At 44.8% G+C, this 15,489-nt stretch overlaps 1 protein-coding gene across 1 annotated transcript in view; it reads right to left on the bottom strand.

Annotated features, from left to right (window-relative positions):
- Positions 1–4,137: 4,137 nt before the first annotated feature.
- Positions 4,138–15,489, bottom strand: part of crip2 (cysteine-rich protein 2) — a 55,838-nt gene continuing 44,486 nt past the window's right edge. Inside the window, exons 3-8 of the mRNA XM_021573862.2 lie at positions 11,797–11,854; positions 10,084–10,218; positions 8,017–8,085; positions 7,730–7,824; positions 7,351–7,408; positions 4,138–7,116 (exon numbers count right to left, since the gene is read on the bottom strand). Of these exons, the coding sequence (XP_021429537.1) occupies positions 7,049–7,116; positions 7,351–7,408; positions 7,730–7,824; positions 8,017–8,085; positions 10,084–10,218; positions 11,797–11,854 (483 nt within the window). The 3' untranslated portion in view covers positions 4,138–7,048. The remainder of the gene's footprint in view (positions 7,117–7,350; positions 7,409–7,729; positions 7,825–8,016; positions 8,086–10,083; positions 10,219–11,796; positions 11,855–15,489) is intronic.

Genomic DNA, 15,489 nt, shown 5'->3' with positions numbered 1-15,489 from the left:
GCCCGGCCAATTCTAAAAGCTCTGTAACACACACACGCAGGCATGCACGCCTGACGGACGCACGTACCCACGCAAATACCCCGTTGCCCAGCACGTTTCAACTCAACATCGGTGTGTAGGCGTCTCTCTATAAGATTGTTTTTTATTTCAAAGTGCCCTTTTTTTTTATTGTTTGAGTTGTTTTAACATGGTTCATGTGTTGCTCAGAGTTTCCAGGCTCTCTAGCGCATCTGGTAACTGAAGTGCTACTGTGATCTCGCGGTATAAAGTAGATGCAAAGCAACCATAGGCTTTTTCACTTTCTTAAGCCAATTCCCGAAGTGGAGAAATGAAGACTCATTACAGTACTGACTCCATTTTTATTTCTACTTTTTCCACTTCACAGACAGACATATTTGCACTTTGGGCACCATAATTGAGTCATTATGTATAATTTTGTCCGTTTGTCCAAGGATTGGCTGGGAGAACAGAAATATATACTGAATGATAATTTTCCCTCTGTACAGTATGAAATTGCAGTGACAGCTTATGGAACAGATACATTGAACGATTGCAATACCAGGTGTTAGCAGCTACCATGTTCACTTGGACTTAAAACTGCAATAATGGTCTGTAGGAGGAATAATAATTCTCTCTCTCCAGCTGGACTAAACTGCACATGAACGCTCTTGCGTGAGAGTTGCTAAGTCCCATGTTTCTCACTCCGAGAACAAAAACACTGACTACACCACCTCCGGAACCCGTTCGGAACACGCTACACAATAAAGAATTGAGTGTGTAACTCCAGAACGTGCCAAATATGGACTCTTGTCTTGAGGAATGGCAACTCAGGGAGTGCTTTTTGTAAACCATGAAGCATGAACCAGTCCCCTCTTTAACGTATCAATTGTGTAAAGAGGCTGACTCTCTACAACAGAGATCCATAATCATTTACTGTGCATCCTACAGGCCCGTGTTGGAAGGATGTGTGTGTGTGTGTGTGTGTGTGTGTGTGTGTGTGTGTGTGTGTGTGTGTGTGTGTGTGTGTGTGTGTGTGTGTGTGTGTGTGTGTGTGTGTGTGTGTGTGTGTGTGTGTGTGTGTGTGTGTGCTCTAGCAATTCAGGGATGAATGAGCAATGGCAGTTACAGTCAAATCTGGATCTGGTTTCAACAATTGAATATGCATGGATGCATTCCCACCCCTCTCATCCCTCATTTCCCTCCATCCTCCCATCCCTCTGGCCCCAGGTAGCAGCGGTATGATGAGCCTGGTTGGCTGTAAGACTTCCTGTCCTCACCAGACTAAAGCCTGGCTGACACAAGTGATACAAGTTACACTCCAGACTGGGGGTCAAATAGGATTTGTTTTATTCGAATGCTTTAGCTGCGGTTGATTTTGATTTTGCCTGACACAACAGACTCAACAGATGAATCCCAAGGGGTAAACCCTGTCCGCTTGCCACTCAGGCACGCTCAATCAAACACTCAAAATATTTGAAAGAGAACAAATACCCTTTGAACCCAGGCCTGCTTCATTCTTGCTCCTATCCTCCAGTGGGTTTTAATGAGGACCTCCGTATTAGTGAGCAATTAAACCTGGGACTAGCAAATGAACATAATCACAATTAAACACATTCACATCCCTCTCTACTGTGCAATGAATGGCATTATGTTGTAAAGTAGGAATGTAACTACTTGTTCTGGACCAGATGTCCAAACCTCACATACTGTACAGTTTAGACCATGTGGACAGACACCTGGACCTCCCCTGCTTTGAGTGGAGCTGGGGGGAGTCCACTGCCCTGAGGGGAGCTGGGGGAAGTCCACTGTCCTGGGGGGAGCTGGGGGGAGTCCACTGCCCTAAGGGGAGCTGGGGGGAGTCCACTGCCCTGGGGGGAGCTGGGGGGAGTCCACTGCCCTGAGGGAAGCTGGGGGGAGTCCACTGCCCTGAGGGAAGCTGGGGGGAGTCCACAGCCCTGGGGGGAGCTGGGGGGAGTCCACTGCCCTGAGGGGAGCTGGGGGGAGTCCACTGCCCTGGGGGGAGCTGGGGGGAGTCCACTGCCCTGAGGGAAGCTGGGGGGAGTCCACTGCCCTGAGGGAAGCTGGGGGGAGTCCACAGCCCTGAGGGAAGCTGGGGGGAGTCCACTGCCCCGAGGGGAGCTGGGGGGAGTCCACTGCCCTGGGGTGAGCTAGGGGGAGTCCACTGCCCTGAGGGGAGCTGGGGGGAGTCCACTGCCCTGAGGGGAGCTTGGTGGAGTCCCCTGCCTTCACACAAGGAGCTAGGTCTGGGCCTGGGTACATCTTGAGGGACTGCTACCTGAGGTACTGTGTGTGTGTGTGTGTGTGTGTGTGGGGGTGTGTGTTTTTAACTTAAAGGCATTATGACTGTAAATCATCAGAACCAGCCCACGCATACTAAAGAGGTCAGTAAACCTTACAAACAATAGCAGGCAGTAGCACGCAGTAAACATAATTACTGTTCATACCATCACACAGGAGGTTGGTGGCACCTTAATTGGGGAGGACAGGCTTGTGGTAATGGCTGGAGTGGAATATGCGGGATGGAATAAAATACATCAAACACGTGGTTTCCAGGTGTTCAATACCATTCCATTTGCTCCGTTCCGGCCACTATTATGAGCCGTCCTCCCCTCAGCAGCCTCCACTGCCCCACTACACATGCATAACATGCCCATAGCATCCAAGCCTTTGTTGACAGACAGAAGCTGATTCCTGGGGTAATGGAAGTAATGTTGTGTGTGTGTGTGTGTGTATTGTGACATTCACACAACAAACATCCCACACAACCAGAGCAGAATAAGGTCCAAATAAATCCCAATGGTATGTATTATGAAGAAGCAGGTTTGGCCTGATTGTTCATAGGTTTATGAAGAGTTGATCTCAGCTCAGACTACAGGGTGGGGTTGGTCAAAGGTTATCATGAGTTACATGGTCTGTTCTGTTGTATTGACTGTGTGTGTATGTGTACCTTTTCTCCATACACGGTGTGGGCAGGGCACTAGCAACTATTAATAAGTAATCACTCTAACCCCTGATTGTTTTCCATTCATACCCAGTTGTGTGTTTATGTGTGAAGGTGTGCGCACGCACGCATGTCTCTGTGTGTTCCTTGAAATATTTGACTCTGCCCAGCCTAGCATGCAATAGTTCACTTTAAAACGAACGACAGATGATCTCATGGCACAGCGTAGCGAACCACCGTGACATGTGTTTATTGTAAGGAGAGATCACCTTGGTAATATACGAGGACGTAACACACTTGCAGTTTGCAAAAAGGGACATGAAAAATTGTGGCCTGATGAGACAAAAATTTAACTCTTTGGCTTGAATGCAAAGCGCTATCACCAGGCACAGCTCATCACCCGTCTAACACCATCCCTACCGTGAAGCATGGGGGTGGCAGCAACATGTTATGGGGAGGCTTTTCAGTGGCAGGGACTGGGAGACTGGTAAGGATAGAGGGAACAATGGAGCCAAAATACAGGCAAATCCCTGAAGAGAACCTGCTTCAGAGGGCAAACGACCTTAGACTGGGGCGAAGATTTACATTCCAACAGGACAATGACCCCAACCACATAGCCAAAACAACGCTGGAATTGCTTCAGAACAAGATTGTGAAAGTCATTGATTGGCACCGCCAAAGCCTAGACTTGTATCCCATTGAAAATCTGTGAAAAGACAAAGATAGCCGTTCACCACTCCCCATCTAACTTAACAGCGCTTGAGAAAATCTGCAAGGAAGAATGGGAGAAAATCCCCAAATCCAGATGTGCAAAGCTGATACAGACATGCCCAAGATGAATCAAAACTGTTATCGCCGCCAAAGGTCCTTCTACAAAGTACTGACTCAGCGGTGTGAATACTTATGTAAATGACATTATGTATTTCATCTTCAATACATTTCTAAAAACATGTTTTCACTTTGTCGTTATGGGGTATTGTGTGGAGATGGAAGAAAAAAATACATATTTAATTCATTTTGAATTGAGGCTGTAACACAACAACTTGTGGCATAAATCAAGGGGTATGAATACATTCTGAAGGCACTGTAAATGTAAAGATGTACAGTATATTTATACGCTCTGGGATAACCCCCCCCCCCCCCACACACACACACAAACCACAGGAGATCAGATCAACAGTATACATAGAAAGTTTAATTAAGGGATTAAAAAGACGGAAGCAGCAGGACTGAAGTGCAGCCATTTTATTTCTCTACAAACAGTGACTCCTGATGTGTTTTAATCAAGCCTTACTACACAAAACAGTTCATAACAGATCATTATAATCAAATCATCACAACAGTCCTATTTTATATATATATATATAATACTAAAGCACATTCTAACATAATGCTTTGTCTGCAGTGTTTCAGTTACTCTGTGTTCGTCCCAAAATGGCATCCTATTCCCTACATAGTGAAATCCTTTTGACGGGAGCCCTGTTCAAAATTAGTGCACTAAACAGGGAACAGGGTGCCATTTCAGATGCACCTGTGTTTCTATTGGCTACCTCCTACTAAGGTATAATACTTCAGTTAGCTCATAGAAATCTCAGGTAGAAATACATCAAGGGGTTCTTACTACAGTAACATTCTAACCATATCGAATTGTACAGCTTACCGATCGATGGTCATCACTCTATATCCTACAAGTTTATGTTGCCCCAGCTTCTTTTCCTTCCTTCATTCATTTGTCCCATAGCCATAGTACAATGCACTTTCCTTATGCAATTTTACTGGTATAGTCTTCTTATTCTTAACAAATGAATAAACACATCCTGTTTATTTCAAACCCAATTTAAAATGATTTCCATGTCTGGAACCCAATGCAGTACTGTGCATAAACAATCTACTGTACCATGTCAACCCAGTAACAGGATCCTCAAAATAGCCTGGTTCCAGATGTGTATGTGCTGTGTGGATACTATGGTATCCATTGACGTGCAATGACCATAGGCAAAACAGTACAAACAGATCATGAACCTGGCTACCCTTATTGACCCACAACCCTAAAATACCATCTTTTAAAATGATCCAGACTCTTTCTGGAACTTAAACTTTTTTTTATATCATCCATTTGATCAGGAATGTAGTCTGCGGCCAAAACTGTATAAATCTAGGTCTTAACCCATAAATCTAGCAGGAGGGATTTAAAGTGGTGCTCCTGTCCTGAAACAGCACCACCTGCACCTGCCGCCAGACTACTCCCTCTCTCCCAGGTACACCTGCATGCCTGTCAGCATGTTACCATGACAACGCAACACCCCTAAAAACACCATGTATCACTACTCTGAGGAAATAGATTTGTTATGTTACAGACAGGGATCATATGACCTATTTCACCTGGTCTCCTCTCTAAACTCCCCCTCAAAGGCCGCGTTAAGGGTACTTAAAGTTAAATAAAAGGGAAGTAAAATTTTTTTTATTGCAGTTCTTAAAGTAACATTGTATATGGGGTTATAATGTGCTTATATCCACGCTCGTAAATATACATAAACATGACATAAACTAATCATGAACTCATAAAAGGTGAAGAACTTATGTTTCAGTGGGGAGAGAGAATGTTAGCTCCATACAGTAATATGAAGAACCCACTCAGGGCTAAATTGTGTTCCATAAATTATTTTTTCTTTTTGAAGCGTAAATAAAATATAATTTAATAAAGTGTTTGGGAAGTGTCAAGCTACACTATATATACAAAAGTATGTGGACACGGCTTCAAATTAGTGGATGTGGCTATTTCAGCCACACCCATTGCTGAACGGTGTATACAATCGAGCACACAGCCATGCACTCTCCATAGACAAATATTGGAGACCTCAGTGACTTTCAACGTGGCACCGTCATAGGATGCCACCTTTCCTACAAGTCAAATCGTCACATTTCTGCCCTGCTAGAGCTGCCCCAGTCAACTGTAAGTGCTGTTATTGTAAAGTGGAAACGTTGAGGAGCAACAAGCGGTAGGTCACACAAGTTCACAGAACAGGACCGCCGAAAGCTGAAGTGTGTAAAAATAGTCTGTCCTCATTTTCAACACTCACTACTGAGTTCCAAACTGCCTCTGGAAGCAACGTCAGCACAATAACTGTTCATCAGGAGCTTCATGAAATGGGTTTCCATGGCAGAGCAGCTGCACACAAGCCTAAAATCACCATGTGCAATGCCAAGCATCAGCTGGAGTGGTGTAAAGCTCGCCGCCATTGGGCTCTGGAGCAGTGGAAACGCTTTTTCTGGAGTGATGAATCATGCTTCACCATCTTGCAGTCCCAACGGACGAATGCCAGGAGAAAGCTACCTGCCCCAATGTTTTTGATGATTCGGGCTAGGCCCCTTAGTTTCAGTGAAGGGAAATCTTAACGCTACAGCATACTATAACATTCATTGCATACAATTCTGTGCTTCCAACATTGAGGCAACAGTTTGGGGAAGGCCCTTGCCTGTTTCAGCATGACAATGCCCCCGTGCACAAAGCGAGGTCCGTACAGAAATGGTTTGTCGAGGTCGGTGTAAAAGAACTTGACTGGCCTGCACAGAGTCCTGACCCCATCAAACACCTTTGGGATGAATTGGAACACAGACTGCGAGCCAGGCCTAATCGCCCAACATCAGTGCCCGACCTCACTAATACTTTTGTGGCTGAATGGAAGCAAGTCCCTGCAGCAATGTTCCAACTTCTAGTGGAAAGCCTTCCCAGAAGAGTGGGGGCTGCTGTGGCAGCAAAGAAGGGACCAACTCCATATTAATGCCCATGATTTTGGAATCGACAAACAGGTGTCCACATACTTTTGGTCAGTGTATATGTATATATATTAGTGTATATTAGAGGACTGCAGTGCTAGGAGGTTGAGGTGGGCTGGGCCAGGTGGTGAAATATTTGGGGTCAGGGGTTAAATGGGAGGAGCTGGAAGAGAGGCCTTGGGTCTCTCAGGGCTGCTTATAGAAGGAGCTATAGGGGCTAAAGCCTAGTGTTAATAATACTGTGTTGGATTGAGGTATTAGTATTGGAGAGCTTAGGTTGAGGCTGGGGACAGGACAGACTGCAGTAGCTCAGGGCTGGGTCTCTGTGCTGACCTCCTTCTCATAGATGTAGCTGCCAACACCTCCAGTGTTCACTCCTGGAGACACAAGAACATCACAGACAAACAGGCATCAGTATCAAATGCTGAGAATGTGTTACAGTATAACAAATCACTTATTTTATTTTGGTTTTGTGTCACTTTTATGTAGGAAGTGCAATATAAGTAGTTTCTTTTAACAGCTATAACACCCAGCATAGGCTATTGTTAAAGTATAGCTAATTTTTATGGACAACAGTACCGCCTAGTGGTTGAGTAAAGACAAGCACCTACCTTTGGGTCCAAAGAGACAAGCATAGCATGGTTTGTGGCAGTATGGCTGGCCATTATGCTGTTATAACACAAAAGACACTGTATGAAAATGTGCAATCATACCATGTATTCATTCAGAACATCCTAATTATGACGCATTTATGCCATTCAGGTGCCGGCTTGAGCAAGGTGCTGTGTAGACTCCCTAATCTTGATAACATAATGAGCAGTTATTTAAGATCCAAGATGATTCGTAGTTCAGTGATTCTGTGTTGTGCCTTGCTCAGACGGACTCCCTTGAACATTGATTGTTTTTTTGCAGCTGGCCCCTTCCTGTTTAAATTTCCTGCCTCTTTCACACCCCTCCTCATCCCTTTCTCCCTCCCCTCATCTCTCCTACCTCTGCGTGGCTGCCGGCGGCCAGGGTCTTGCTGCACCTCTCACAGCGGAGACAGGGCCGATGCCAGTCCTTCCCCAGGGACGTCACCTTCTCAGCTGCCATACACACACACAATAACTTAGAAGTCAATGACCTCAGCGGCAGGTGTGTCGGAAATGCTCAAATGTCATTCAAAAGGAAAAGACACACAGGAGGACACGTCACCATGGCAACTGCACGACAGGTCCAGTTGTAATCTAACACCTAACAGTTTATTCTGAGCCTGGTAGTCTGCCATGGCTACTTACCAAAGTAGACCTTCTTGCTGCACCTGGGACACAGGTTGGCCTCACCAGAGAAGGTGGTGATGCTGGAAGCTGTAAAGAAACAGAAGAGTCAGAAAGAGAGTTCACCAGCAGATAGCTACACACACACACACACACACACACACACACACACACACACACACTAGTATAGCCTCTGGTCTGCAACTGTGGGAAAATGCAGTGTGAACAGCTTGAGAAAGTCCACTGGGACCATCCCTGGTGTGAGCCTGGCCTGTATAGTAGGTCTCATCACTGAGTCAGCAGGAAGACCAAGTCTACTTCCCCTTTCTATCAAACTCAGATCTGTAGGCAGCTACTTTCACTATTTCACAACTTTTCCCATGTCTTCAGTTACATACAGTGCCTTGCGAAAGTATTCGCCCCCCTTGAACTTTGCGACCTTTTACCACATTTCAGGCTTCAAACATAAAGATATAAAACTGTATTTTTTTGTGAAGAATCAACAACAAGTGGGACACAATCATGAAGTGGAACGACATTTATTGGATATTTCAAACTTTTTTAACAAATCAAAAACTGAAAAATTGGGCGTGCAAAATTATTCAGCCCCTTTACTTTCAGTGCAGCAAACTCTCTCCAGAAGTTCAGTGAGGATCTCTGAATGATCCAATGTTGACCTAAATGACTAATGATGATAAATACAATCCACCTGTGTGTAATCAAGTCTCCGTATAAATGCACCTGCACTGTGATAGTCTCAGAGGTCCGTTAAAAGCGCAGAGAGCATCATGAAGAACAAGGAACACACCAGGCAGGTCCGAGATACTGTTGTGAAGAAGTTTAAAGCCGGATTTGGATACAAAAAGATTTCCCAAGCGTTAAACATCCCAAGGAGCACTGTGCAAGCGATGATATTGAAATGGAAGGAGTATCAGACCACTGCAAATCTACCAAGACCTGGCCGTCCCTCTAAACTTTCAGCTCATACAAGGAGAAGACTGATCAGAGATGCAGCCAAGAGGCACATGATCACTCTGGATGAACTGCAGAGATCTACAGCTGAGGTGGGAGACTCTGTCCATAGGACAACAATCAGTCGTATATTGCACAAATCTGGCCTTTATGGAAGAGTGGCAAGAAGAAAGCCATTTCTTAAAGATATCCATAAAAAGTGTCGTTTAAAGTTTGCCACAAGCCACCTGGGAGACACACCAAACATGTGGAAGAAGGTGCTCTGGTCAGATGAAACCAAAATTTAACTTTTTGGCAACAATGCAAAACGTTATGTTTGGCGTAAAAGCAACACAGCTCATCACCCTGAACACACCATCCCCACTGTCAAACATGGTGGTGGCAGCATCATGGTTTGGGCCTGCTTTTCTTCAGCAGGGACAGGGAAGATGGTTAAAATTGATGGGAAGATGGATGGAGCCAAATACAGGACCATTCTGGAAGAAAACCTGATGGAGTCTGCAAAAGACCTGAGACTGGGATGGAGATTTGTCTTCCAACAAGACAATGATCCAAAACATAAAGCAAAATCTACAATGGAATGGTTCAAAAATAAACATATCCAGGTGTTAGAATGGCCAAGTCAAAGTCCAGACCTGAATCCAATCGAGAATCTGTGGAAAGAACTGAAACCTGCTGTTCACAAATGCTCTCCATCCAACCTCACTGAGCTCGAGCTGTTTTGCAAGGAGGAATGGGAAAAAATTTCAGTCTCTCGATGTGCAAAACTGATAGAGACATACCCCAAGCGACTTACAGCTGTAATCGCAGCAAAAGGTGGCGCTACAAAGTATTAACTTAAGGGGGCTAAATAATTTTGCACGCCCAATTTTTCAGTTTTTGATTTGTTAAAAAAGTTTGAAATATCCAATAAATGTCGTTCCACTTCATGATTGTGTCCCACTTGTTGTTGATTCTTCACAAAAAAATACAGTTTTATATCTTTATGTTTGAAGCCTGAAATGTGGCAAAAGGTCGCAAAGTTCAAGGGGGCCGAATACTTTCGCAAGGCACTGTATGTGGACACATACACATGCATGCGCGAAAGATTGGGCACACACACACACTAGCGTGTACCTTTGACAGGTGCCCTGGGTGCAAACACTTTCTTCTCCTCAGCAGGCTTGGGGGGGGCGTTCAAGTCAGTAGAGGCTAGGTTATTGCTGACGGGGGCTTCATACACATAGGACCCTGCTCCGCCAATGTTCACACCTTCAGTGGTCATAGGGTAGAGAGAAGTCAGAGGTAAGATTCAGACCAGTTTGGACACACCTACTAATTCAAGGGTTTTTCTTTATTTTGTACTATTTTATAAATGGTAAAATAATAGTGAAGACATCAAAACTATGAAAAAAATACAGATAGAATCATGTAGTAACCAAAAAAGTGATAAACAAATCAAAATATTATTTATATTTGAGGTTCTTCAAAGTAGGCACCCTTTGCCTTGATGACAGCTTTACACACGCTTGGCATTCTCTCAACCAGCTTCATGAGGTAGTCATTTACAGCCAGCAATTACAGCCTTGCAGACCTTTGGCATTTTAGTTGTCAATTTGTTGAGGTAATCTGAAGAGATTTCACCCCAAGTTTCCTGAAGCACCTCCCACAAGTTGGATTGGCTTGATAGGCACTTCTTAGGTACCATAAAGGTCAGGCTGCTCCCACAACAGCTCAATAGGGTTGAGATCGGGTGACTGCTGGCCACTCCATTATAGACAGAATACCAGCTGACTGCTTCTTCCCTAAATAGTTATTGCATAGTTTGGAGCTGTGCTTTGGGTCATTGTCCTGTTGTAGGAGGAAATTGGTTCCAATTAAGTGCCTTCCGCAGGGTATGGTATGGCGTTGCAAAATGGAGTGATAGCCTTCCTTCTTCAAGATCCCTTTTACCCTGTACAAATCTCCAACTTTACCACCACCAAAGCACCCCCAGACCATCACATTGCCTCCACCATGCTTGACATTTGGCGTCAAGCACTCTTCCAGCGTCTTTTCATTTTTTCTGCGTCTCACGAATGTTCTTCTTTGTGATCCGAACACCTCAAACTTAGATTTGTCTGTCCATAACACATTTTTCCAATCTTCCTCTGTCCAGTGTCTGTGTTATTTTGCCCATCTTAATCTTTTCATTTTATTGGCCAGTCCGAGATATGGCTTTTTCTTTGCAACTGCCTAGACGGCCAGCATCCCGGAGTTGCCTCTTCACTGTTGACATTGAGACTGGTGCTTTGCGGGTACTATTTAATGAAGCTGCCAGTTGAGGACTTGTAAGGCGTCTGTTTCTGAAACTAGACACTAATATACTTGTCCTCTTGCTCAGTTGTGCACTGGGGCCTCCCACTCCTTTTTCTATTCTGGTTAGAGACAGTTTGCGCTGTTCTGTGAAGGGAGTATTACAAAGCGTTGTACGAGATCTTCAGTTTCTTGGCAATTTCTCACATGAAATATCCTTCATTTCTCAGAACAAGAATGGACAACTTTTAACAATTTCAACTGAAAACTTGAAAAACAGTGCAGATGCAAAGTTTGGTAACAGAATGGCGGTTTGCGTTGTTTGTGCCGTCATTCTGTTACCAAACTTTGCGTCCGCACTGTTCTTCAAGTTTTCAGTTGAAATTGTTAAAAGTTGTCCTTGTGCATAGAGTTGTATAGTTTGTTAAACTTTGCAAACATTGTTTTTGGTATGACATACACTTTAAAGTGAAACATTTGAGCATCATTCTGTTACCATGGAATTGCCATCCTGATCTAATGTATGCCTTATGACAATAGTAAGATGTACTTCACCTTTTGGTCCAAAGAGGGCAGCATAGCATGGTTTGTGGCAGAAGGGCTTCCCATCATGCTGTAGACAGGGAATAAAGAGAAGAAGAATGACTGACGGTGAGTAAATGGCATTTATAAGCCCAAACCTCACATGACTGACAATCATAGTTTGGCAATTTCCATCTTCTAGCCAGACTCATGCATCTTTGGAAAAAAAGGTTATTGGATTGTGTGTGCGTGTGTGTAGGAGAGAGACAGAGAATAAAAAAAACACCACAGCCTCCTGAGAAAGAGAAAGGGAGAAAGAAAGTCAGTCTGGCTTGATCTCCATTTTCTAATGTGTCACAATGTTCCAGCCCAGGTATCAGTTGTGGTTGTAAACAGGAGACCAGTACTGTTGATTAATCAAACACCTCACATCAGGGTCCTATTCAGTAGGTGGAAATCATTCGGAAACGTACTGAACATGACCCAGTATTAGGGTTGCAAAATGCTGGTAACTTTCCCCAAATTCCCAGGCTTCCCAGAAATCCTGGTTGGAGGATTCCGGATTTCCTGTTTATTCCCTCATGATTCCAGGAGTTCTAAACAGGATCCCCCCCCCCCCCCAAAAAAAAATGGTGAAAGCTACCAGATTTTTGCAACCCTACCCAGGATAGGTGAGCGAGTATGGGCCTTGTAGGATGACAGAGGTCAGTCGAAGGCTTAGAGATGGGTCTGTTAGGACCCTATGTCCCTCCTAATGCATGCTGGGATGATGGTGGTCATGTAATAGTTGTCAGTGGTCATATCAAATGGTCATGGTCATGGCCTCTAAACCTTCAAGCTGCATACTGGACCCTATTCCAACTAAACTACTGAAATAGCTGCTTCCTGTGCTTGGCCCTCCTAGGTTGAACATAACAAACAGCTCTCTGTCCACCGGATGTGTACCAAACTCACTAAAAGTGGCAGTAATAAAACATCTCTTGAAAAAGCCAAACTTTGACCCAGAAAATATAAAAAACTAATCGGCCTATATCGAATCTTCCATTCCTCTCAAAAATTTTAGAAAAGGCTGTTGCGCAGCCTTCCTGAAGACAAACAATGTATACGAAATGCGTCAGTCTGGTTTTAGAACCCATCATAGCACTGAGACGGCACTTGTGAAGGTGGTAAATTACATTTTAATGGCATCGGACCGAGGCTCTGCATCTGTCCTCGTGCTCCTAGACCTTAGTGCTGCTTTTGATACCACCGATCACCACATTCTTTTGGAGAGATTGGAAACCCAAATTGGTCAACACGGACAAGTTCTGGCCTGGTTTAGATCTTATCTGTCGGAAAGATATCAGTTTGTCTCTGTGAATGGTCTGTCCTCTGACAAATCAACTGTAAATGTCGGTGTTCCTCAAGGTTCCGTTTTAGGACCACTATTGTTTTCACTATATATTTTACCTCTTGGGGATGTTATTCGAAAACATAATGTTAACTTTCACTGCTATGCGGATGACACACAGCTGTACATTTCAATGAAACATGGTGAAGCCCCAAAATTGCCCTTGCTAGAAGCATGTGTTTCAGACATAAGGAAGTGGATGGCTGCAAACTTTCTACTTTTAAACTCGGACAAAACAGAGATGCTTGTTCTAGGTCCCAAGAAACAAAGAGATCTTCTGTTGAATCTGACAATTAATCTTAATGGTTGTACAGTCGTCACAAATAAAACTGTGAAGGACCTCGGCGTTACTCTGGACCCTGATCTCTCTTTTGAAGAACATATCAAGAACCATTTCAAGGACAGCTTTTTTCCATCTACGTAACATTGCAAAAATCAGAAACTTTCTGTCCAAAAATGATGCAGAAAAATTAATCCATGCTTTTGTCACTTCTAGGTTAGACTACTGCAATGCTCTACTTTCCGGCTACCCGGATAAAGCACTAAATAAACTTCAGTTAGTGCTAAATACGGCTGCTAGAATCCTGACTAGAACCAAAAAAATTTATCATATTACTCCAGTGCTAGCCTCTCTACACTGGCTTCCTGTCAAAGCAAGGGCTGATTTCAAGGTTTTACTGCTAACCTACAAAGCATTACATGGGCTTGCTCCTACCTATCTCTCTGATTTGGTCCTGCCGTACATACCTACACGTACGCTACGGTCACAAGACGCAGGCCCCCTAATTGTCCCTAGAATTTCTAAGCAAACAGCTGGAGGCAGGGCTTTCTCCTATAGAGCTCCATTTTTATGGAACGGTCTGCCTACCCATGTCAGAGACGCAAACTCGGTCTCAACCTTTAAGTCTTTACTGAAGACTCATCTCTTCAGTGGGTCATATGATTGAGTGTAGTCTGGCCCAGGAGTGGGAAGGTGAACGGAAAGGCTCTGGAGCAACGAACCGCCCTTGCTGTCTCTGCCTGGCCGGTTCCCCTCTTTCCACTGGGATTCTCTGCCTCTAACCCTATTACAGGGGCTGAGTCACTGGCTTACTGGGGCTCTCTCATGCCGTCCCTGGAGGGGGTGCGTCACCTGAGTGGGTTGATTCACTGATGTGGTCATCCTGTCTGGGTTGCCCCCCCCCTTGGGTTGTGCCGTGGCAGGTCTTTGTGGGCTATACTCAGCCTTGTCTCAGGATGGTAAGTTGGTAGTTGAAGATATCCCTCTAGTGGTGTTTGGGCTGTGCTTTGGCAAAGTGGGTGGGGTTATATCCTTCCTGTTTGGCCCTGTCCGGGGGTGTCCTCGGATGGGGCCACAGTGTCTCCTGACCCCTCCTGTCTCAGCCTCCAGTATTTATGCTGCAGTAGTTTATGTGTCGGGGGGGCTAGGGTCAGTTTGTTATATCTGGAGTACTTCTCCTGTCCTATTCGGTGTCCTGTGTGAATCTAAGTGTGCGTTCTCTAATTCTCTCCTTCTCGCTTTCTCTCTCTCTCTCGGAGGACCTGAGCCCTAGGACCATGCCCCAGGACTACCTGACATGATGACTCCTTGCTGTCCCCAGTCCACCCGACCGTGCTGCTGCTCCAGTTTCAACTGTTCTGCCTTACTATTATTCAACCATGCTGGTCATTTATGAACATTTGAACATCTTGGCCATGTTCTGTTATAATCTCCACCCGGCACAGCCAGAAGAGGACTGGCCACCCCACATGGCCTGGTTCCTCTCTAGGTTTCTTCCTAGGTTTTGGCCTTTCTAGGGAGTTTTTCCTAGCCACCGTGCTTCTACACCTGCATTGCTTGCTGTTTGGGGTTTTAGGCTGGGTTTCTGTACAGCACTTTGAGATATCAGCTGATGTACGAAGGGCTATATAAATACATTTGATTTGATTTTGATTTGATGTAACAGCATGGACAGGCAGCAGAGGGATCAGGGCCTGGGCCAGAGAGAAGACATCCAGTCCAGAGCTCTTTCCTAACTAATCTTTCCGCCATTCCTCAATTTCTCTCCTTGCCGCCTCGACAAAATGGATTGGAGAAAAAGGTCAAAAAAGGTCTCCTCTAATACAGTGAGTAGGACGGGAAGAGAGAGGATGAATTGAGATACAGCCAAAGTTGACAGGCAGAGGTGGATGAAGCAGGCTATGGTACCAACGCCACAGCACAAGGCCACGTGCCAATGCCGACTGTGGGAACAAACTGCTTTAGTCGCACAATCCCTTCACACCCACGTGGCATCTTATTCTACTCAGAAACCCAGAGTAGAAAACAGCCTGTTTCTCTTCTCAACTATCTATAA

This window comes from Oncorhynchus mykiss, chromosome 19, assembly GCF_013265735.2.
Source record: "Oncorhynchus mykiss isolate Arlee chromosome 19, USDA_OmykA_1.1, whole genome shotgun sequence".
NCBI classification, from domain to species: Eukaryota; Metazoa; Chordata; class Actinopteri; order Salmoniformes; family Salmonidae; genus Oncorhynchus; species Oncorhynchus mykiss.
Note: the sequence above shows the minus strand (reverse complement) of the source record. Positions and strands in the feature narration are given on the sequence as shown.